Source organism: Bidens hawaiensis, unplaced genomic scaffold (assembly GCF_021521415.1).
Source record: "Bidens hawaiensis isolate Kalapana, Puna unplaced genomic scaffold, B.hawaiensis_p1.1 tig00026587_1, whole genome shotgun sequence".
NCBI classification, from domain to species: Eukaryota; Viridiplantae; Streptophyta; class Magnoliopsida; order Asterales; family Asteraceae; genus Bidens; species Bidens hawaiensis.
Genome location: NW_027494266.1, coordinates 94,501 through 120,465, shown reverse-complemented (window position 1 = coordinate 120,465; position 25,965 = coordinate 94,501). Strand labels below are relative to the sequence as shown.

Below are 25,965 nucleotides of genomic sequence, written 5' to 3'. Positions count from 1 at the left end.
GTTATGTTGCAACAAAAAATATTTAACAAGGCCGGCAGTAGTGTAATGACAGGAGACACGACAGTGTGACTATGATTACATAAGCTACACATATGTCAACACAACAGCAACATACTGAGTAGCAAAAGTTGCACATAACCCTGATTTTAGGCAACTACTATTTCCGTCTAGTGTCAAAAGTGTATAATCTTTAATTAAAATAGAGAGTTTTTGTCACAATTAAAACAATGTGAAAATATAAGTTGTTTAAAAAATCAAAGTTGCACAAAATATCTTAGTTAGATTACGTCCACATGACTGTTATTTACGAGGTGTGTTAGTGTTACATATTTGTTCAAAAAAATTTTTGTAAATAAAATAGGAATTAATTAATATTAATAAATATAGACATCGGACAAAAATGAAAAAAGTGGGTCTGGACCCAGGTGAATAGATGACACCCACTGCCATCACACTCTCATTATAAATACCCACCCCGTGTTAATTTCCCTAACCTCCAATCTCATTCATTCTCAGATCTCTTTCTCCGGCCACAATCACAATGTCCACCGCAAACACCACCGTCTCCCACCCCCGCTGCGCTTTCACCCGAAAATGTGCCCGTCTCGTTAAAGAACAACGAGCCAGATTCTACATCATGAGACGGTGTGTCACAATGCTCATTTGTTGGCGTGATTACGGAGATGGTTAGTCTGTAACCATATTAATATTTAAAATATCAAATCATGTTCACTGGGACCCGTGTGGAGGATAGTGCGTGTAGACTCGTCCTTCACAGAAAAATGCAAAGACGGAATTTTTGAGAAGATATGAGAGTTGCTTTTTAATTTTGGGAAAGCCGAAACTTGTACATTAATTAGTATTTTTAGTTTAGTATATAGATTTTTTGGTAGGTTTAATTTAATTTGATGGCTGGTTATTTTGTTACTAGTTTTTTTTTGGGTGTTATTAATTTAATTGTGATTACATCTATGGAATTTGGTTAAATTTTCTGTTTATGGGTGTTTGAAGACTGTTGATGATGATTGAAGTGATGTGTGTCTAGTGAGAGAAAGTGTGAAGTGTGTGAGAGAGAAACAGAGATTCCATTCAACTATAGCAGGTGCAGCAATGTGATCCAGTGTGCTTGTCTGACACACACACACACTTATTTATTTAATTCTAAGAAAAAATAATATTTCTGTAAATGTAACTGTATGAAACTAGTAAAATACAAATATAAAATGTATTTTTTAAAAAGGGGTTTGAAAGGTTGCATGAGTGTATCTATGTGCTCAAAAGATTCCGTTTTCTTAAACATGAAATTAGTTTTTTTCTTAATTTATATTTTTACTTTAATTTATATCCGACGAGGACGTACGTTTGAACAGGTACGGGTGACACAAGATGACGAGTCTCATAAAGTGGTTGTGAGACTCGGCACCTCAACACCGCCCCTAACATTCTACTAAGCCCAACTGCAACCAACCCCTTAAACGTTTGTTCCCAAGGATTAGTGGGACAACCCAACTGGCCAGATTTACCAATCCTTTTTAGCACCTATTTGAGACTCCACTCAATATGTTTGCAAATCTAATCAATCAACAGCTATATGACTGATTCAGATGTTTACAATTAGTGAATATTCAAACACACCGTGAAGCTGACTGATTCAAAAGTAACCCCTTAGCTTGTTTTATCGCCAACCTTTGGTATGTTCATATTGATGCCAAAATCAAGAGTCCTATATCCTAGTGGTTGTAATCATTGCTGCTTGGTTGATAGAGGGAGGAGCGCAACCGACTTCTGTTGGAAGTTGGAACCCAAATTAACCATATACAAGAGGTTCCCAAGCCACAAAGGAACATCTTGATAGCTCCCTAGCCCAAAAGTCGGGTTGCTTGGATCACTACCAAACTTGCAATCGTCCAAAACCCGACTTCGTAGCTCCCTTTTAAGGCATGAGAATGTGGGGAAAAGTGACAACTCAACATTTTTTGTTTTGAACAACATTTTTAACACATAAAATTCCACCTTAACTTGTATTTGCAACTTTGCAAGGCTATATAATAACCTAGATATTTTGGCTAACTTCATGTTGAATTCCAGCATAATTAACTTCTTGTAATTGATACATATCACACTTATAAAAAAGTTGGATACACAATTTAACATAACAATTTCTTTTGATCTAGTGTTTAATCATTCATCTCTATGTTGATCAAAGGTTCCACATTTTCTATATCTTTACTATGTTAATGAAATGTTCCATACCTTTTTATCAACCTTTTTTTAAAGTAGATACTGTTGGAACTAAGTAATCACTTGTATCTATTGCTTTGATCACATGCAATATTAAACATTTATGCAGCTTGTATAACCATTTAACCACAAGGTATAAGTGTTTCTTCCGTTCTTAATTATAATTCTTTATTCAAAATTGGTTTTATATAGAACTCCAATATATTCTAAAAACATTATTTTGATATTCTCTTTCGCAATTCGATCAAGTGCTGTTTTTTGACTTTATTAAAATATTAGCTCATTTAATAATGATCATGGACTTAATCATATACCGTTCACTTAAGTCAACTTAATCATATAAAAACAAGACTCTGAATTTTAAAGAAAAATAAAATCCACTAGTGTTATGTTTTCAACAGTTAAAAGGTTTTAACTATTTGTTTAAAATAATTTTGAAACTTGCATTTTTATTAAAATATATATTAAACTACTAACTTACTAAGCATGGCTCAATGAAAAATATATTTAGAGGGTAATGTGGTAAATGAAGATACAAGTAAAACAACCGTGGTAATGTTAGTATCATGTTACTATCGTTTTGAAAACCATATCGAAAGTTTGAATCAACATCTTTGATAGTTCCATGTTTCAAACAAACGTTTTCATTTAGAACATTGGTCGTCTTATAAAATTAAGTGTAGGTGAGTCATTTGTGTTGGAAGTAATTTCCAACTTAATATGCCTGTCACGTGTTGGTGACCGGGCAAGACCTATTGGGCCCGTGGGATTCATTATATGTAATGGGTTTATGGGGTTACAATTATGTCTTGGTTAGCAAGTTAGGTTAGTCTATATAAACCAATGTATTGTTAGACATTATAGATTGTGTGGTGATGTAGATGTAACCGAGTTAGGGTTCATCAAGAGTCAAACCGAGTTAGGGTTTGATAGGTTGTAATCAGTTTTTTGAGTTAGATTTTCTAATTAATATAAACGAGAGTTATTCGTTTAATTCGTGTGTTGATTATCGATACGGGACTTGAATTGGTATTAGAGCCAAGTTCAAGAAATCGATAATTGGACGAGCGGTGGTTTGAGGAGAAGCCATCATCAGCGCATATCGGAACCGAGTAGGGTTTCCGAATCGGAGTTTATTTTCACAAGCAGAATTGGCGGAAAAAGGTTTTGTATTTGGTTTGTTCCATGCGATTGAATCAAGAGATTGAACTACGATATTAAACAACGAGTTTATAAGGTCGGTTGTGTGGTGAAGTAAAAAAAGCCAAGAGAGGTTCTTGAATTCGTGAAGGTTTTTTTTATTCGTTGCTGACTTGGAATTTAAGAAACTAAAAGGTTTGTTATTCTTTAATTGTGGCAGCCTCCGAAGTCAACAAAAAAAAAATTGCAAGTTTGTGCTTTTTGGGTTACACAAGTGGTTTAACCATAATTGTTCTGTTTGAGTTGGACGGACTCAATTCGGAATTGGTTTTTATTCAAGTTAAACGAGTTATGTTTTAATTAAGGTTTTGATTTGAGCGATGTGCTCGTGTTGTGATTCGGGAACTAAAGAAGATCAAGTAAGATACGTTGTTCGCTCGATTAGATGACCGGAATCGCAACCAAAGGAGTGGTTATGCGTTTTCATACGACCGAGGGAATGGTCGGGGACAAGGTCATAGAGGTAGTCGAGTTCGGGGTAGTCGAGTTCGGGGGAGCCGAAGAACACATCTATGGATCAAGAAAAGTTCCGGGGAGATGATGAAGACCAAGATGGTTGTGAAAACCGAGAAGGTCAAGATCACGAGTCAAATCAAACAGGGCAAAAGAGATATGCTCGGAGTTGAAGGACCACCTATTTCAAGTCGGAAATTAGGGGGTGATTGTTGGAAGTAATTTCCAACTTAATATGTCTGTCACGTGTTGGTGACCGGGTAAGACCTATTGGGCCCGTGGGATTCATTATATGTAATGGGTTTATGGGGTTACAATTAGGGTTTATTATATTTGGTAATGTCTTAGTTAGCAAGTTAGGTTAGTCTATATAAACCGATGTATTGTTAGACATTATAGATTGTGTGGTGATGTAGATGTAACCGAGTTAGGGTTCATCAAGAGTCAAACCGAGTTAGGGTTTGATAGGTTGTAATCAGTTTTTTTTTTCTTAACTTCTTTCATTATATAGAAACATAGATATTACATCAACATAGCAGGTAGGCGGGCAACAAGCTGCGCCGCCACCCCTTTCTGAATTGCAAACCCTAACCTGCTAAAGACATACCCCTGCCCCTTTGGAGTCGACACATTGCTATGCACAACCCGTTGGACCCTGGTTAGGAAACAGATAGCTTCCGGTACCAAGGAGCCAAAGGTATCAAAAGCCAAAGGGACAAAAACATGTTGGTTCTCTTCGCAGGCTTTAGCATGTTTCTCCACCTTCTTCGTTTCAGCCATTTTCATTGCTTGCCCAGCTACAAACCCATTATCCCTCAAACCAGCTAATGGAGATACCCCTGTGAGGTCAACACAAGCGTGTTTTCCCCCGGCCCAACCAAAGACGAGCAAATCTGCCGGTCGTAGAGTGGATCTCCCTTCCGTGGGGTCTGTAAGGAAGTTTACGGGGGCTTCCTTTTTAGCTGATATCCCAGCTCGCCTTAAGATGTCCCAAAGAACGTCCCGCACCCAATCATGTCGGTATTTGAACCCAGACATCACCTTGCAATGAACCGCATGCTCTCTGAATTTATCCAGGCAAGCCTTACGGCAGATCGGACATGTTTCGTCTTCTGGGTACATTGGGACCATCAAACGGTACTTAAGAATGGCCCTATACTCAACCGCAGACATGCTTTGGCCCAAGCCATCAATCGGGATAACGGTCAGAAAATCTTGGGCATGAGGACCTTGTAAGCATTCAATAACCGCCTTCTGTCGGGGGGACAATCCAAAAACTTCTCCCAGGCTCTGAGCGATTTTGCCAAAAAGGGCATTCGCCAAAGTTTTTTGAGGCTTTGGTAGGGCGGTGTCCATATTAGAAAAACCGCCAATGTCAAAGTCTGGGAGAGTGCCATTTAGGCGTTCCAGGGCCTGCACGTAGTCTGAGTCCAGGTCGACAACTCCGCTATTCCTTAAGATGTGATTCTGTAGCTTCCAAGACTGAGCCCTCGACGCTACAAAAGCGTAAACCCCAACATCATGAGCCGAAATAAGGCCTAAACCCCCTAAGCGCATCGGTAAAGATGCAAGTCGCCACTAAAGATCACCAAAGAACGGGCCTCCACATACAACTATGTCTTCGATGGCTTCTCGAAGCCCGTTATCAAAACAAGATACCGCATCATCCATCATATGGGGGTGGCATGTTCGTAACCCAAAAAGCAACTTAGCAACCCCCATGCAAGACCTAAGCAAGAGGAGTTCGCTCTGGGGATCCCTAAGGCAAGGTAAGAGTTTCATAAGATCAACCGCACGAGATGCTCTCCGCCTCGCCAACTCCTTAATAAAGTAAGGATCTCGACTAACAGCCCCTCCAAGGAGCTTTACCCCTCTCTCTGGTCTACCAATCCCACTAGGGAAGAGCCCATCTTTGACTTTCACTCCATTACACGCTGGCCAAAAAACCTCGGTTTTCTTAATATTAAGTTGCAGCCCCAATGATGGCCCTTCCGAGCTGATAATGTCTAGAGCTTTAGCGACTTCGTTGGCACCATCAATAATAGTCCTATCATCCAAGTACCAAGCATGAAATGAGAGGTTACGGTCATTTTTGAGTTAGATTTTCTGATTAATATAAACGAGAGTTATTCGTTTAATTCGTGTGTTGATTATCAATACGAGACTTGAATTTGGTATCTAATTTATTAGCTTATAATCAAACTAGTGACAATAGTTTCCGATTAAGTCCGATAAGATTTTGAAAACACTTTTGGATATCACTTTGTATTGCGATATATTTGTGTATAGAATGGACCACTTTGAGTATTGGTTTTTACCCATTGGGTAATTTCACTTTACCCTCCAAGTAATACAAAAGTTGTTACGCGTAATTCGGGTTCTACGGTTCATATTCGACGGGCCCTCCCTCTAGCAAAATTTTGTCTTTTTATATTTATCTATCAAAATATCAAATTTAATAATAACCTTATTTTGGGTAATAACTTGCATTTATGTTGTTTCACAATGTTTTCTAATTTTAAATATTTTATTTTATTTTTTGTATTTAATGTTTTTAATTAGTTTATTTCAAATTAAACTTAGAATATACGAGTAGAAATGTAAAATAAGTCAAAAATGAATATCTACGGTTGAATTATTTTAAATATACATAAAGTATTATTATTACATATGAGTATAAGTTGCGATATATTTTGCTTGTTTTCATACCAACACCGTTAACTTGAGCCATTGGCTTGTGAACGTGTAAATAGTCACTTTCGAGTTAGATGAGTGAGTAAAGAGAATATGGTCCCATGTAGATGCAGATGAATTCCAAACTTTAGTGAGCATTTTGGCCCTTATTAATTAACTAGTATTAGAAGATATAATTTATCATATTTCCTTTCCAAGTATCGTTATCAAACCTCTATACATACTTGATTCATAATTCATAATACTAACGGTGTACAAGAAAACCATATCCGAATTGATTAGGAACTGGTTTGATAAGATCCATAACCGGTTCTAACTTGAACTGTATGATTATCAGCGGTTTGGGAACCTCGCCATTGAAACAGATAAAAACCAGTTAAAATTGGGACCGAATTAGAACCGGACCAATCCTTTTCTACTTCGGAACCGAAACCTATTTTGACATTTGTTGACCAGTTTGGAACAAAATCCGGAATCAATTTTGACTTTTGTTGATCGGAACCAAGACCAACTTGAAGCCTATTTTTTTATAGGGCTATTGAATGTTCTATCATGTTCCATCAACACACTAAATGGGTTATTCGATTTATTAACGAGTGTCTTATTTGTACAAATGGTAGTTGTAGGGAGGGATTTATGTCATCACAAATAGAGACTAAAGCAAGTGTTAGATGCAAACCCGGTGTTAAAGATTATAAATTGACTTATTATACTCCAGAATATGAAACCAAGGATACTTATATTTGGCAGCATTTCAAGTAACTCCTTAACCTAGAGTTCTACCTAAAAACGAAGGGGTGAGGTTCCTAAACCTATTCGATCTGAGCTCTCTTGGAGTAAGTTCGACAGCGGATCACGAAATTTTAGTCCTTGTTAGGTATATGTGATTTTCTTCTAGTATTCATGACTCTTTAGTTTGGGGGTCTAACATCCTGCCCCTCGCACCATCAATATTGTCCGCTCTACCCACGAAGAGCTCACGGATTTGTTTTTGGTTGCCCAGATGGAGACTTCCCAGGAGGTCACCCATCCTAGTACTGCTTCCACCTAAGCACGCTTAACCGTGGAGTTTTCATGTGCTCCACAGCCAACTAAGCCCAAAACGTGTTGGTGATTGAAGATGCAGGACATTACTTATGAACCAAGGATCTCTCTTGTCCACGACCGATGTGGGATTTGCCTAAGAGTGGGACGATGTTGTGTTTGCCAACGGTGTTACAGGGGGAGTATATGATACTTGTGCTAAGTGTCAATTTAATGATTTTTTTAAACCTCTTCTTCTCCCGGAGCCCAAGTATCATATACGCCCCCCCCCCCCCAAAAAATGCCTTGAATTTTAGAATAAAATCACTTATACTTAACAAGATTAAGTAAATACCTGAAATTGTTTTCATTTTAATTTATTTTTCCATACATAATCGAAAGATTCTTATCATGATAAGAATTGGGGGGGGGGGGAAGGGGAGGGGGGGATGATACTTGAGATCCATCAACACCCTAAGCGGGTTATACGAACTCTTTGTTGAACCGATTGGAGAAAATCGGTCTTGTACTCCCACGAAAGAGGTTTTCATTATTATATTAATTTATATAATGAACATATAAAATCACTTGATCTGTGGTTATTTATTTATTATTATTAACAACAAATTTATTTATACCTAAAAACTAGGGGTGGCAATCTTGATCCAGTGGTTGAATGTGTTGTATCAAAATGTATAAGATGGGTCAGAATGAGTCAAAATAAAAAAAGAAATTGAATGAAACGGGTCAAAACGGGTTGACATTTCTTGGTTTTTTTTATGGAACGAGAAAAACGGAGGAAACATTTTGGTATTTTTACGTTTTAAGTTTTTTATTTATATTTCGAGTTATAATTTTTTAATTATTTTTTTGAATTTTTTGGTGAGGAATTTTGAAATGGGTTTTGAAATCTCAACCCATTTTAACCAATTTCGAAACCTCTCACCAAAAAATTCAAAAAAATAATTAAAAAATTATAACTCGAAATATAAATCAAAAATTTAAAAAGTAAAAATATCAAAAAGTTTCCTCCGTTTTTCTCGTTTCATAAAAAAATGTCAACCCGTTTTGACCCGTTTCAATCATTTTCTTTTTTAGTTTGACCCATTCTGACTCATCTTATACATTTTGATACAACTCACGAGTCAAGATTGCCACCCTTACTAAAAACCCTTAACCTTGTGCTTGCTAGGATCTAAACCTACAATCTCCATTTTGAAAGGGTGGACACCTGCCACCTCAATAACTAAATTATAACAACCATACCCAGTAAAATCTCACTTATAATATAGGCAAACCATATCTCTATATAGGGATGAGCAAATTCGGTACCGCTACCGAAGCTCTCTCTAGGGATGAGTAAATTTGGCACCGAATCGTAACAAAGTTTTGAGTTTCTTTATCGGTACGGTACGGTACCAGTACCGGTATTTCCCAAATTGTACCTTCAATACTTGAACTAAATCGAAAATTTAAGTGCCGATACCGGTACCAATAATTTGCAATTTTCGGGATCGAGATTTTCGGTATCGGTACGGTACCGATCCCATCCCATCCCTATCTCTATCCCAAGAGATATATAGGTTGCTTCTAGTAAGACACTCGACTCCAAATATCACCTGCATGCTAAACATAATACCAAAACCAATGTATATAGTGTTAGTGTGCTAGTTTTAAAACTGTCAAAAAAAATGCTACCACTAACATAAGCACAATATCTTAGAACAACATACATACACAATGGTAGATGACAATTGCAAGCAAAGTGTGTCTAAAGTGTACACTCTCCTAAATGTCCTTAACCCAAACACTATGTCTCCACAAACTACAATACCGACCTATGTCCTCAGATAGGTGTAATTGTTAATCATGCATAGCCCGCTGATCCCAAGTTAGTTTGGGTATGCCCTTACACTTCCTCCCCTCCACAGCGAGGGTTTCTACTGGCTACTGCTCTAACTATCGCCGTCACCTCCCACCTCTTCACATGTCCAAACCATCTTAGTGTCCCTTCTCTTATCTTAAATACTAGCTACCCTTAGTCATTACCTAAAAACATCATTTCTAATCCGGACTAACTTCGTGTAACCACTTATCCATCTTAACATCCTCATATTTGTTATCTCCACCTTTAGCTAAAATACAAAGATCCAAAATGGACAGTGATGACTAAAGGGAATCCGAATGAGAATGAAATTAGGGCTTGTCTTTGGTTGTGAATTATTGTCCAAAGGGGTTTATCCAGCTGGATTGTTACAGTTTTGGTGGAGTTGGAGTGGATTGGATTATTGGACGTGACTTTTTGTTCAAAATCATATTAAAAAAAAAAAAAACCGCAAACGGTACAGATATTTTCCAACTATCACGGATCGAAACTGTTGTTTATTAACAATAAATCTTTTTCCAGTTTCAAATTAAAAATGATTTCATAGTTTTACTAAAATTGGTAATGCATGACCTACAACAACTAATAGTAAGTTAACACAAAAACGTCAAAAACAAATTCATTGTTTAAAGTTTCTTGAAATTTAGTTAGAATAATTTCGGTGTTTAGATTGGTTGTTAATAATTGCTTGCTTTTTTGACCTTTTGTTTCCTTTAAGAACAAATTACCGTCGTATCTAAGGTCCATAATGATGGTCATAAGATATGATAAGATCGAATGTGACCCCACCAGAAGAAGGCAATCAATATGATTCAAGATTAATTAAGTGGATTCATAAGCATGCTTTGCTACACTAAAACCACTTTTATAACATAAAGGTAGTGCATGCTGTTGTAATCCTGGGTTCTCATTTCAGAATGATAATTAAAAACGTGACGTTCTTTCTAATGGCAACAATAGTCCTTTCATATACACCATGATTGATTAGGTCCATTTGTTGTTTTTGTATATTTTTAATCTTTGATCATTCGATAAATTGAGTGAGATGCATCGTATACCGTTTACATGATTATATATGCAATCTTGATACAAAGTATGTAATTTTGAAACGTACTTTTACTAAATTCGTTAGCCAACCTTTATTAATTTTTGAAAAAGCTAGCTCGTCTCCTAGTTTTTATATATCATTTATTAAGTCATGTAAGATCAAACCGAAAGATCTCCTGATCACACAGTTAAAATCATATTCAAGATCAACACATCATACCAACAAAACCTTGTGATATATTTTAATACAAGAATCGACATATTAACAAATAACAACCGTAAAAGAAATAACTATGATACAACGTTCCAAATGGAGGGATCATAACTGAGTGTTGAGGTATTCATTATTAGTGATTATTACACATTCATTTGTGTTACCCATGACAATTCTTTAATTACGTAGTCAAGGCCTTTAGTTTAATTTTTTTGACCACTTTACAGTTTACATCCATTTATGTCATTCATATCATTTACCAAATCGAATCTTACTTAAAAAATGATCAGAGGTCGAGCATAATTTTGTATGCCCTATATATTTAAGTAGTTTGTTTATGCATAAAGCATAAAGTCAATTCCTACAAGTATAAGTGTCTTTTAAGAATATTGTATTTGAGTTATTCAATATGGGTTACGGTTTTAATGTGTCTTAACTTGTATTTAAGATCATGTGCTTGATTCGGGCCATGATCTTTGTTTTTGTTTGTGTTTCATTCTTGATCGACTAATATGTGTGGTGTGTTTGAATATTTGCACACGTATTTTCTTATAACGATACTATATTGTTGTGTTTGTGGAGGCTTGGGCTTCGGTTTTGGGCCCAAATATTTCAAATTTTGAAGACATATTTTTATTAGGTTTAATAAATACTAAAAATTGTTCTTTAAAAGTTTGTGACTTTGTGACCATATTTCAGTCTCTATTTAAAAACTCCTACTTGTAATTCCTTATTACGAGTGGAGAGGACATACTAAAATAAAAATTCTTGGTTGCAAGCCATTGATATAGGTCATCTTGACCGAACCAAGTAAAATCTTTAGTCTGGTCTTTGTTTAATTTTGTTAAATGTGTGTGCGCATGTGCTTGCTTAACCAAGATCCTCACATGTTTTGAGCAATACATGACATGATTTTTGTACATGTTTGAATCTAATTGACCAACATGTGTTTTCGATCTGTGTTTGAGAGGATGTGTTTTGGTGTATGTTATGTCATGATGGAGACTGGTGTTTGGTGGTGGTCGCTAAAGATGTTCAAACATGAAGAGATGGCCATGACTCATGGAGTGGTTTAACGGGCCCGCCGTTGGTGACACGTCATGTCAGCACGTTCCAAAGCTCGTCAATAGGAGAGACTTCATTAACCAACATGCGTTTAAATAACAGGTGTCCTTTCATATTTATGATTTAATTAAAGTTTTAAGAAATGCATCATTACTTTTTATGGTATGAGTTTGAATTTGAGGATACTCATTTAAGGAAATGATATTGTGGATAAAATATGTGGGGGAGATATTGTTCATTTTGTCCTTTAAACACTTATTACCAATGGCGAGTCACATGTCGATGTCTTAAGTTGGTCCATCTACAAGTTTTTATTTTCAACCTTTTGCATTAAATAAATCTTTTGTGTTTTATTTTCTTTTTGAAGGGATTAAATTAATCTTTGTAACATGCATACAATGAAAGATTTATGGTTTGTTTCAGAAACTATTTTGAAAAGAGTAACTTGAAAATGGATTAGAATTTGAAATTACAATTTAACAAATTATATGAACCAAACACGTCTAAAAATGAAGTTCATATTGAATTCAACAAACCAAGCATACTTTAAAGATGTGTTTGGTTTGCATACCTTCTTTTTCTTTCCCTTTTTTAGAGGAATTGAAATTTGTAAAATTAAGGAGTTTGGGACTAGAATTGAAGAATTGAATTTGGAATTACAAGAAATCATAATTTATAAAACGAATTTAAAGTTGTAATGAATTTAAAGGAGAAAATAGTAATAAACTACATAAAATCTATTAACACGGTCATCTAATTGTGGTAGCACCACCGCCGATAACGTCATTCTGCATCCCGTTAACAACCATGAACACTGCCACAACCAAGTACCTTGATCCCCTGGCTCCAAGCGGCCACAACATGTGTATATGATGTGTGTGTTCATGTTTTAATATGGATATAAATGAGATGGGCCCGAACTCGTCTAAGCTCAATCTCATCTTGTAAGGCTTGTTTAATTTATGAGAGCTTGAGTTGGATTTGTGAGGAAATTAATTAATTATAATTATTGGAAATTAGTTAAATAATATACATCTATAATTCTTTCAATAATTTATAATAATAACTTTTATTCAAAATGTAATATATATTATTTAGTTACTTTTATCATAATTTCATAATTTTATATATAGTAACATTTATCACATACATCTAAATTTAATCTAAACATATTTATTATATAAAAATGCTAGCAAGAACTCACGAGTTTACATGAGCACAATAAGTGAAGCTCGCGCTCCAAATCAAGGTTGTTTACTCAACAAGTTTATTCTTAGGATTGAGCTTGTGTTGAGCATCTTTAAGCTCAGCTCGTGTTGATCAAAACGAATTCAAATAATTACAAAAGGCTTCCACTGTCCTCGTTCGTCATTTAGACTATGTGCAATGTTTTCAAGTTAAAAGGCATGTTAATGTGCCACGTCGCCACTACGCAACTGTAGTGGGCCTTTAACTAGCCCGCCCTTTAACTTTGATGTGGTGGTTTTAACTATCAGTTAAAGTAAAAAAAATAATTACTTAAAAAAAGTGTAACTGGTTGAGGATGGACCCCACCTCTCACTCCATTTTCCGTTAAACCCTTAGTGAAAATGGCCTTGGCACCCTTCTTTGGCTATGTGTAATGGCTTTGGTGCTTGGAATCTGCTGACATGGCTGGGTTTGATGCTCCAAGTCTACATGAGCTTGACAAGTGCAGTTATGGCCTTACGGCTCCGGATAAAGATCTTTTGTTCAATATGTTTATTTTCCGGCTCAACCTCGTGTTTGAGCTTGTTTAAGCTTTGCTCTTATTTAGATTTTAATGAGCCAATCTTAAGTAAATTATGAACAACGTGGTTTGTCCACACTCATCATTTATGGAATAAAATTGTCCACATCAACAAAATCATCAGTGACTTCACCAAGATGACTCCTTGTAGTCTGGACTCTGGTATCTTTTGTAAACCCATGAAGCGTTGTTTTATAGACCTGGGCCTTCTTTCAGTAGTTTAATATAAAGTCATTGGGCCTACTTTTTATTACGAACAAATACCAAAAAGTAAAATCAACCTCTACATTAAACTAACTTCATGTGTGACGTCCAGATTCTATGAAGCCAGTCGGATAATAACAAAAACCGAAACGTATTATCATAGTTTCATATTCAACCATGTCGAACAGCGTCACTCGGTTTGTAAACTAATACTACCACTACCAAGTATCAACCAAATCAAACCTCATATGTAAACGACCTTTAGAATTGAACAAGATCAGTCGAAACGAAACCTTACAAACATTGGTTTGTACATAATATACACCGCTCGGTTTACCCTTTACATCCTTAAAAACAAAAACGCATAGAAAATCACCCAAGTCTAGCTCCTCTTTAACCATCCTAGAACCCATACCCAATTTTAAGAATAGATCAGACAACTTAAACGAGTCATACCATATCTGTTTCTTCATTCTCACGCCATGCAGACCCAACTTTAAATTTACAAACCGGGCAAGTTCCTTGCTGCCGCAGCCACGGGTCAATGCAGTTTGCATGAAACTGCATCAACATATGCAAAATACAAGTATACAGCTACTCATTAAAAAAAACCGCGTGTATGATATAATTAAAATATAAAACTCTCATGTTCTAAATATAAGAAACACCATCACATACCTGATGCAGGCATGGTAAGCTACGAACCAGTTCACCGACATTAACTTGCTCCAAGCAAACACCACACGTCAACTCATCTTCCGAAGTCTTCCCACCAACCGCATTACCAGTCTCTACCTTCTGCTATTAAAGAAAACGATAACGAAGTCATAAATTGCAGTTTGTAAGCGGACCCCGTGAGTTTTCCCTAACGGGTTTTCATGGTCAACAAAAAAAAAAGCGAATAACTTGAACTACTAGAAAATAGTATATTTTACTACAAAATATTCCTATAAATTTCTTACAACAAGTATTCCAACACATTTCAAACAAATTTCCAACAAAAATAACTAGCTCTAATTTTTCTACAATATTGCAACAACTTACAAACAATACGATTTTTCGTTGGAAAATTGTTGCTAACTTTCCAACAAAATTCCTACAAAAATTAGTATAAAATGAAAAATAATAACATTTTCTTGTGTTTTTTATATTTTATTATATAAATGACAAATAATAAAAACTATCTGTGAAAGTATGTTTAGAAATAGAATAAAACTAAAGAAATTCCCAAATCGATTCAAAATTCCTCAAATTCGTCCCATATCTCCGTCACCGACCTCCGTCGCCGGTCGTCACCGATGCTCCGCCGCCATCGCAGAAGCTTCGTCACCATCGCGATCCCCGTCAACGAAGCTCCTCCGTCAGACGCCGTTTCCGATCTCGGTCAATGAAGCTCCGCCGTCAGATGCCGTTTCCAATCTCCGTCAACAAAGCTCCGTCATCACCATTCGCCGAGGTCAGCGTACATTACTGATCTCCGTAACTAGCTACCGTACGACTTAACAGATTAAACGCTCTCCGTGCTCTGTATCTTCCGTAAAACCCTAGCTAAATGTGAATATACAATGCTCTGTTTCAACGTACAGTTTCCGTCACCGGACTCGCGCCATCATTCAACTCTAAGTGCAAAATTCGGTAAGTTCTGCTCATATTGCTTCGTTTTCAATCTCATTATTGATAATATGTGTTAGCATCTGCTTATGGTTATGTTAGGGTTTTGTTTCAGCTTTATGGAAACTTTTATTAGTATTTGCTTGTGATTAATGTCAACCGAATTAAGTTTCAACATATTCATCTATTGCTATGTGAATGTGAATCTATGATCGATTTAATATGTAGTTCCAAATAATTTAAGTATGAGAGAACGTCGTTAGATCGTAAGTTATCTGTTACATGATACAATAACTATTCTCTTCTGATTGAATTTTTTCATAGTGTTGCTGATTAGGTTTTCGATATTGTTTGTGTTCACGAACTGAGACAGTGTTGGTGTTCAATTATGCCAAATCGATGTAGGTTTTCCATATTATTTATTGTGTTTCTTGTATTAAGGATGATAATTTGAAGAATGGTTGCTGATTGAAGCTCAATTAGGTTAGGGCTTGAGTTAGGGTTTCAAACACAACGGCGGTTGTTACTTCCTTTTCATGTGATTATACTAATTGTGGTTTTAATTGAAGTATAGTGTTGACTAATTGGAACATATATGTTATTCTGTTTGCTTATGTGTTTAATTGTTAGAGTTTTGCTTTATGTGTTGGTGTAGTCTTTTGCAAGTTAATGATGTTATAAAATGCCTTGTTTTACTCTCAGAGTTAATACCTGATGGAGCTAATGTATTTGTGCAAGTGGAGGATATCGAACTAGTAGAAAATGAACCAAAACGAGTACGTCTTTTGGTAAAGACTAACAATGGATTTGATATTCGTCTTGTGGTAATAAGATGTTTGTTTTTACACCTCTAATTTACTATTTTGATTTTCAAACTGTTGAATAATGAGATTTTATAATATTAAAGGCGAGATTTTTGACAGGGATGTGACATAAGCGAAGATGATGTAGTTCTGCAAGCTAAAGTACTACTTGGTGCTGCAGAAGTTGGGCTACTTGCGCCAATTGGTGTTTTAACAAGCAAGGTATTATTTAGGCCTGTTCACGAGCCGAGCCGAGCCCGAGCCAAGGTCAGCTCGAGCTCGAATCTTAATCGAGCTAAAAGTTTGAGCTCAAGCTCGGCTCGGTTCTAAATCGAGCCGGCTCGGCTCGGCTCGATTTGGCTCGAATTTACCTGTGATAATAGATATCATAATAAATCTCATCAATGTTTTAGTTATTCACTTAGACTAACTGTTGTAGTTCGCTAACCAGAAACGGTTGCATGCGATATATTCCGGCCAGATTCCGGCGAACGTGATACGGCTGAGCAATTAGAGCGGCTGAAAATGGCATCTCGAATTTATCTATAATAATAACAATTAAATCGAGCAGTCCGGATGACTTGGAGACCACAGGCTCCTCCGGCACCTCACCATATATTGCGGCAACAACAAACTGAGCGGCTGGTTATTTTGTAAGGAAGAAAGAGAGAGTGGCTGGTTATTTTGGAGTAAGATTAGGGTTAGAATGTTAGATGGATTTTAATTGTATTGGGCTAGATGGATTTTTAATTGAGAAAGAAGCCCATATGTTATATATTTGGATTTTGGAGTAGATAATTATATGCATGTATATATAAATATATAATAAATTAAAATAAAATAGTTCGAGCCAATCGAGCGAGCTCGAGTCGAGCCGGGGCTAGCTCAGGCTCGGCTCGTTTAGATATCGAGTCGAGCTCAGCTCGGCTCGGCTCGGCTCGGCTCGTTTACAATCGAGCCGATTTCGAGCGAGCTTTCTCCGAGCTTTTTTCGAGCGAGCTTCGAGCCGTGAGCTTTTTGAACAGCTTACTTCTTAAACAGTTGAACACTTCTATATGGAATGATGTGTTTAACTGTATAAATGAGCGGTTCAAGAATGTAAACGAACGAATATAAATGAACATTGAGGAATAAGCATAACTGAGCTAAAATGTTTAGGCCCTACGAATTTATTAAAACTAGGCTAATTGTAGTGGGCCTAAAAGTTTTAAATGGATATATTAAACAGGCATAACCGAATATAAATCAACGAACGTTGACGAACATAAGTAAACAAATGAGACATGCGTTCACTTTTGTTCGTTAAACTAATGAGCAAAAATTTGTGTTCATGTTCAATCGTTTATTTTTAACGAACTTCATGTTGGACGACTCCCTAATCGTTCAGTTTGCTTACACACCTACTGGGACTCTGGGAGTAATATTTTTGACCTCTTAAGAGTCAAAACAATACATGCAGTTAAGTTCTTGTTTCTTGCATAAATCTGCACTAGACTTAAAAACCATGTTGTAACTTCTAAATTAATGCATCTCTAAAGAATTTCACCTAAATTTTTGTTAAACTGAATCATTAAGCGTACCAAAAAGCTATAAATTTTTGTTAAACTGAATCATTAATACTATATTTGTTTTTTTTATATGTATTATGTATTAATTATATATGTTTTAACAAATTTTTAGGTCCAATATGTTAAAACTCAATTGGAAAAAGGCCAGGCGTCCCGACAAAAGTTGAAAAATCGATTGCAATAACTGGAACGAGTTGGCCGATCGTGAAGAAAGGGAGCAACGTGAGTGGGCCGTGTGATTGTAACATATAATTTGTTCATTTTTCTGCATATTTCCGTTTTTATTTTATTTTTTTGCATATTTCAGATTTTAAAAATATTTTTTGAATTTTTTTGTTCAAATTTTATGTTTTGTTGGAATTTTGTTGCAAATTGTAACATATTATTTGTTGGAAGTTTGTTGGAAATAAGAAAAAATAAATATAAATATTCTCTGGAAATTTGTTGGAATGTTGTTACAAATCAGAAAATAGTTTTGTAGGAAATTTGCAACGGTGTATTTTGGTAGCAATTTTGTAAGAAAAGTTGTTGGAAAAGGGTTGAAAATGATTTTCTAGCATGTGTTTTTCAAACACAAGTTTTTTGTTGGAAAATTGTTAGAAAGTGGATATTCCAACAAACTTCCTACAAAATCAGTCGTAGAAAAATATCATTTTTTCTAGTAGTGTTGAAACTGTGAACAAAATAATATAAAAAGAAATATATAATTACCTCAGGTGTTGCTGAGGATGAACCGTTTTCCGCAGACGAACTACCACTGTATTGATTGTAAACATTAGCACGTTATAGATATACCAAATTTATTATAAAAAGATGTTAAAAGGAACAACACCAAACAACTTAAATTGCATGTTATAGATGTTTACCGAAGGTGGATTTGTACCTTTTAGAGTTAGCGACCTTGTACTTATGAATAGGAAGAGAATTTAAATCTTCCTCACTCAATGAATTCACCGTTGGTACATTATTTGTATCCAGTGCTCTTAAAGTTTCATAATCTGCAAACGCATACAAAAGATTAATAAGTGTATTTCACAATCTAGAAATTAATCAATCATGCTGCAGAAAACATAATGACACTGCACATGTACCTAAATCATCAAATTCTCTGTCAAGTAGTGCGAGTTGTAGTCTGAGCCCTTGTAACCGCCCTCGTGTTGCAAGTTCTATAGAAGGTGGCATTTGCAAGCGCAATTCAGTATGATCGAGAAGACCGCTAGCTGCAACTGCATTTTCTTGAGCCTGAGCTTGGAGTTGCTGACAGGTGGCATACATTCTTAAGCATGTAGCCATCAAAAACACACCAAGTACTACCCAAAGCTAAATCGAGAAACCAAAACAAAAAAAAAATTCAGATATTGATATAACAGAATATATATACAAAAGAACGCTAAAACATAAAAACAAATAATAAGTTGAAGTGGAACGGTGGATATATTATATATATATACCAGGAAATTTGGTGACATTTGTTGGGAGTTCAGTATCATGAACAATAAGAGGACTGTAACATGAAAAGATCTAATGAGTGGATATAAATTAAAAATTAAAACTAAAGAACTAACGTGTACCTGTGACGAGAAATGCAACGGAGTTTGTATTAACAGGTCTAGCAGCGTGTAATTGCTGACAATATCACAATAACAAATACGTAACTCGAACAATATAACGATTTCATGTAACAGGAATATATAACAGAAATTAGAATATACCAGTGCACGACGGTCTGGAATAAATCCAGGAAGCCCGGTTTCTATATCTCCTCGGGTTCCTCTAAATACAAAACTCATGATTGTTGAGTTTTATGTGAATCCTAATTTATCAAACACTTCTAGTAATAATATGGCCTGCACCTGAATCTTCAGTAAATCATAAAATTTTAATAAAACAAGCAAGTTGTTAAGAGCATATAATTCACAATCAAGTCACATTCACTGTAGTTATGCCCTAATTGGCAAAGTAAACCATTAATTGTGCTAAAAAGCGGAGACAGTATGGAATCCACTGAGTAATATAAGTTGTGTTCAGATAATGGTGTATTTTTAAGTTTTACCTTCTTTGAACTTCTATGTATTAACTAATTTTAGATTGCACAACCGAGCTCGAGCTAAGCTTTGGCTCATTTAAGGTGCCACACAAGCTCGAGCCAAGCTTAGCGCGTATAAGGTTTTTCTCAAAATAATTTAAAAAAAAAACATATATAGATTAATTAATAAATAATAATAAACGAGCCGAGGCCGGTCAAGAATGATAAACGATAATTAACGCACAACTTATAAATAACCGACTTATATTATAACCAGAAAATATAACTCAAAAAACTGATTACAATAACTTTGGTAGTGATGGTGGTGATTGTTGTGTTTGTTGTTGATGTTGTGCCGGTCAAGAATGATAAACGATAATTAACGCACAACTTATAAATAACCGACTTATATTATAACCAGAAAATATAACTCAAAAAACTGATTACAATAACTTTGGTAGTGATGGTGGTGATTGTTGTGTTTGTTGTTGATGTTGTATCTAACATTAACTTTGTACATGTATTTATACTAGTAACCCAACTTGGTCACCAAGCATAACATGTGGTCACCACTCAACTTGGGCATCAAGGTGAACTTGGCCATCAAGCATATGGAAGAATATTTCATAATACCCCTTAGACTTTAATCGACTTGTTAAAACCTCTTAGGTCCGGTTCACCGACTTGTGACCCGGAATAGAAATTAATCCAACATTCACCCCCCTAATTTCTTATTCGGATTAGAAAGGTCTTCAACTCCAAGTAACTCGCGCATCTCCGTGAACTTGATTCTTGCGAGTGCTTTAGTGAGGATATCAGCCCGTTGCTCTTTCCCGCTAATGTGCTCATAGTCAGAGTTAATATGTAACACATAATCTTCTTGGTAAAACCGAGACTCGGGTTGAACGTCTTAGACCCATTTGGGCGTCATTTTCACCAGAATGGACCTGTGACCCATTACTCGTCGATAGATCTTGAGAGCAGGTTGAGGAATTAGGCCCAATATGACTTGGTTCGGCTGAGTTGTTTGACTCGGGTTGAACCGATGATGTAGGTTCAGAGCTTGGGCTACCCGGGTTGCTTATAGACGTTTCTTCAATAGTGGGTTCGATTTGACCAGTTCCATTGTCAACCGCACCCCCCCCCCCAAATAATAGAAAACATACCCGGTTCGTAGTCATTCTTCTCGACTTTCTTTACCCAATTCCACCCTTTGTTTTCGTCGAACACAACGTCTCGACTAACAACAATTTTCCGGGTGTTCGGATCGAAGAGACGGTATGCTTTTGAACCCGTCTCCGGCCCGAGATAAACGAGCTGTCTTGACCTATCATCAAGTTTCTTTAGATGTACACTATCAACTTTAGCATACGCCATGCACCCAAATACTCGAACGTGTTAAATAATCGGTTTCTTTTTGAACCGTTCATATGGAGTTTGATCAACCAAGGCCCGGGTTGGGACCCGATTGATTAAAAAGGTTGAATGTTGGACCGCTTCTCCCCACATATAATTCGGTACATGCATCGCCTATAGAATACTCCGCACCATCCCCATTAAAGTCCGGTTTCGCCTTTCTACCACGCCATTTTGTTGTGGCGTGTACGGGGCGGTTAAATGCCGAATAATTCCACTTTCATCGCAGAACCGATTGAAATCACATGAAGTGAATTCTCCTCCCCTATCGGTTCGGAGAGTTTTCATAAACCTCTTAAAACTTTCAAACGCTTCACCTTTTTCTTTCAATAAAAACGTCCACATATATCGTGAGTAATCGTCTATAATAACAAAGACATACCTATTACCCGAGATAGTGGATGGGGTTATTGGACCGCACAAGTCACCATGAACCAACTCCAAAGGTTGGGATGCTCTAAACGAGGATGTAGCCGGAAACGAACGCCTCGTTTGTTTACCCACCAAACACGATTCACACAACTGATTTTCGTGTTCAACATGTGGTAAACCTCGTACAAGATCCTTCTTAGCCATCGATTTCATTAACTCGAAATTGATGTGCCCAAGTCTTGCATGCCAACGCCAAGCATCATCTTCAATCTTTGATTGCAAACACACGGGAGCTCCAATTTTCATTCGTATTTTGTAGAGTCGGTTTTCGGATCTCTTGACCTTCATGAGTAACCTCCCGTTCTCATCGTACATGGTCAGAAGATCGTGTTTCATCTGAATGTCACATCCGGACTCCGTTGCTTGACCGAGGCTTATTATATTATTTTTTAACTCCGGAATATAATAAATCTCGGTTAACAAGTATTGGTCACCCGATTTTCCTTAGAAAAGAATTGAGCCTTTTCCCTTGATTTGAACAAATGACCCATCTACGAACTTAACCCTCCCGGTTATGTTCTCGTTTAACTCTAAAAAATACGACCGGTTTCCCGTCATATGATTACTTGTCCCATTATCCAAATACCATACATCATCTTCGACCCGCTCGGTCTCGTATTTCTTTGGTATTAGGTTTTGTTCATTTAAGAACACAACTTGATGCATATACGCCGCATCATCAAAAATTTCACGGGCTTCGGTTTTGTTTGCTTCTTGACCCTTTTGAACTCGGTCCGGGCAACCGGATGCAAAGTGACCAAACTGGTCACATCGGTAACATAAAATCTTTGACCGGTCTTTCTTCACCCTTACGTTTCCTCGACTTGATGACCCTTGTTCGGTACTAGGGGTTTGGTATTGGTCATTGAAACGGCCTCGACCGTGACCTCGACCTCGTCCCCGATTAGATTCAAAACTTCTATGACTTGATGAATCATATTTACCGAATAAAAGTTTACCTTAGTCACCCCCTTGAATTTCTTCTTCTCGGATTCGCTCCTCATAGGCTCGGAGTCGGCCTACAACATCTTCAAATCCCGTTTTATTGAGATCCAACATTTGCTCAAGCGAAGCAACCATTTGAATATACTTCGATCTTGGGAGACTTTTGAGAAACTTCTTTACCAACCTTGCTTCATCTATAACTTCGTCGAGAGCCGCTGATTTCGAGGCAATGCTCGATAACTTGCCCGCAAAGTTATCTATGGAATCTGGCTCGTTCATCTTCATATTGTCAAATTCCATTGACAAGGTTTGGAGACGTGCTTCTCTAACCCGTTCGGCACCTAAGTGTCGGGTTTTAATTGAATCCCACATGGCTTTAGCAATTTCTTGATCTCCAATTTGCATGATCAAGGTTTCGGGTATGGATTGAAACAACAAGGCCATAGCCATGTCAATTTTGTCTTCATCAGAGACACCCGAGTTGATGGTGTCCCAAACTTTGTGAACTCTTAGGACTACTTTCATCCTCATAGCCCACACGGTATAGTGCGTTGTAGTTAACATTGGATATTGAACGGAAGATGGCCCGTTCTCTTTCCCCTTTGGCGACGGCGATGGAGTCGTGTCACCCATGGTACTCAAACCCAACTTGTTTGAATAAAGTAACAACTGAACGAACTATGCTATCGACAATGACAACAACTTCTTTGGGAGATCAAACCAACTTGTTCGGTCAACCACGATAACAACTTCTTCAGGATATCAAACCAACTTGTTCGATCGAGACACCTTCTTTGTTGGCCGTTAATTATCGCGTTCTTGAACCAAGCTTTGATACCAATTCAAGAATGATAAACGATAATTAACGCACAACTTATAAATAACCGACTTATATTATAACCAGAAAATATAACTCAAAAAACTTATTACAATAACTTTGGTAGTGATGGTGGTGATTGTTGTGTTTGTTGTTGATGTTGTATCTAACACTAACTTTGTACATGTATTTATACTAGTAACTCAACTTGGTCACCAAGCATAATATGTGGTCACCACTCAACTTGGCCACCAAGGTGAACTTAGGCATCAAGGTGAACTTGGCCACCAAGCATATGGAAGAATATTTCATAATACCCCTAAGACTTTAACCGACTTGTTAAAACCTCTTAGGCCCGGTTCACCGACTTGTGACCCGGAATAGAAATTAATCCAACAGCAGGAGCTTGAAAAAACGACTCATAAAGTCAAAACGAGCCGAGCTGGGACCTAGTCAAGCTCGGGCTCGGCTCAGAATTTCCAAAACCTAAAAACATATGTTGTATATAACTAAAAACGAAAATAAACCAGAAAACAGGATCCAAAGGCAAGAACAGTAACAGAAAATCCTAAACAAATGCAGAATTGGAATAACAAAGGAAATAGATAAGAGAAATTAGTACTTACAGTGAGTGAGAGATGAGATTAGAGCGTATGATGAGTGGGAGTTGGAGATCTTGTAGCCAGATAGATGTGTGGAGTGGACCCCTGTTTTCGGTAGAAGGTCAAGTGTGGAAGTTTCGAGGCTACTTGATGTCTGTGGAAGTTTCTAAATTTAGTATTTTACTATAATTTAACATTCCATTCTAACAAACGAAAAAATTTCAAAACAATTATGGAAACAAATTTTAAGTTTAGATGTTATTTGTTAGAAATATCATGTGTTTTGAGTTATACATACATCAGAGATTAAAGGTAAGTTATTCATACACCAGGAAAGTCTATACGACTCGTATATGGTCTATACGACTCGTATAAGTGCATAGTCAAGTCATTTTCAATCAAGACTGTCAGGTTTTATTCCTTTGTATCGTATAGTCGCTATACGAGCCGTATATGGCTATATGACTCGTATTGGGTTTGTTTGACTCGTATAGTTTTTTTTTAACATTAAAATTACAAAATATTGAAAATAACATCCGAGTTGGTTACAAACTAGAAACACGTAATTCAAATGTCTGTTTTATAGTTTTTTTTTACTTTAAAATTACAAAATATTAAAAATAACATCCGAGATGGTTACAAACTAGAAACACGTAGTAGTTTGTAGAATCAATTAAAATTTGTCATGTGTCCTTAAACTAACCGTAAAGAGCAGGTTCACTAATCCTTTACTCGTCACGACTAAATAAGTTTCATGCCTCATAATCAAAGTCCACGAGTAATTACTAAGTCATTTAGTCGCGACGAGTAGATTTTAAAACTTTTCGAGACACAAGTAGTTTACCAAACTAACCACGGCGAGATGTTTGTTTACCAAATGCATCGAACCGGTTAGTTTTACAAAAGACTAACTAGAATTGATGGTTTAAAAGCTCAACTAGTCATTACGACTAGTTACCTGGTTTACATTCCAATACGAGTATTTTATTAGTAGTTAACTCGTCGCGACTATTTTACCCAGTTTACATTCCCTATAAGAGCATTTTATTGCTACTTAACTCATCGCGACTAATTTACCCGGTTTACCATTTATTATATCATGTAACTTTTAATTTATGGGATTCCTTATTTTTCTATCATCTTTTATAAAAATTATTATATCATGTAACATATTTTTTGTGATCCCTTATTTTTATATCATTTTTTACAAAAATTATTATGTCATGCCTCAAATTTTTTTTGATCCCTTATTTTTATGTTTCTGTTTATGAAAATTATTATGTCATGTCCCATATTTTGTGATCCCTTATTTTCATGTCATATTTTATAAAAATATGTATATAAAAACAAAATGTTAAATAATCTTAAGTGTTTCAATATATTATTATTAAGCCAATTTAATTTGAAAAACTTATGTTAATACAATAAATTAGCGGATAAAATATCAAGAATAATTTTTTTTTCTTAAAGGCGGCATTATATTAACAACGGACTAGCAAGGACCTAAAACCGGACAAACAAGAAGTTAACCTGATTAAAAACTTCAAATTTACATTGACTATCCCAATCTACTCGTGTATTCTTCGATCAAGAAACCACCTAAAGAAAGCTTTATATTTTTATGTTTTCCACTATTTGAGTTGGGCTCAAGCTAATGTGATTAAAAAGCTTATCATTTCTAGCTCTTCAAATACACCAAATTTTAACTTAGAAAATTGCTTGTATGAGCTTCGTTTGTCTTCGGTTGGGGGTGGAACCATCTTGATAATTCAATACATTGTTCATGGAGAAAGCGAGAAAAGAAGAAGCTTGAGCCACCTCGCAGTGTGTTGCCAGTTGCCACGTTGTATCATCCTAAAAAATTGAAGTTTCTTTCTTTTTTAGATTAAATAAATTAGTATTTCCTCTAAAAAGTCGGAATTAGGTTGCCTATAGTAGAAACAACAAGTAG

The 25,965-nt window shown here is 36.2% G+C and overlaps 1 protein-coding gene across 1 annotated transcript; it reads right to left on the bottom strand.

The window, feature by feature from the left end:
* Positions 1–502: 502 nt before the first annotated feature.
* LOC143573581 (E3 ubiquitin-protein ligase SDIR1-like) lies at positions 503–24,153 on the bottom strand. The gene is made up of 11 exons (XM_077058422.1): positions 24,039–24,153; positions 19,489–19,623; positions 19,348–19,402; positions 19,228–19,280; positions 18,868–19,096; positions 18,660–18,774; positions 18,488–18,533; positions 14,473–14,592; positions 14,251–14,355; positions 14,038–14,141; positions 503–692 (listed from the first exon to the last, which is right to left on the bottom strand). The coding sequence occupies exons 2-11, from the start codon at positions 19,564–19,566 to the stop codon at positions 503–505; spliced, it is 1,095 nt and encodes a 364-aa protein (XP_076914537.1). The 5' UTR covers positions 19,567–19,623; positions 24,039–24,153.
* Positions 24,154–25,965: the final 1,812 nt, after the last annotated feature.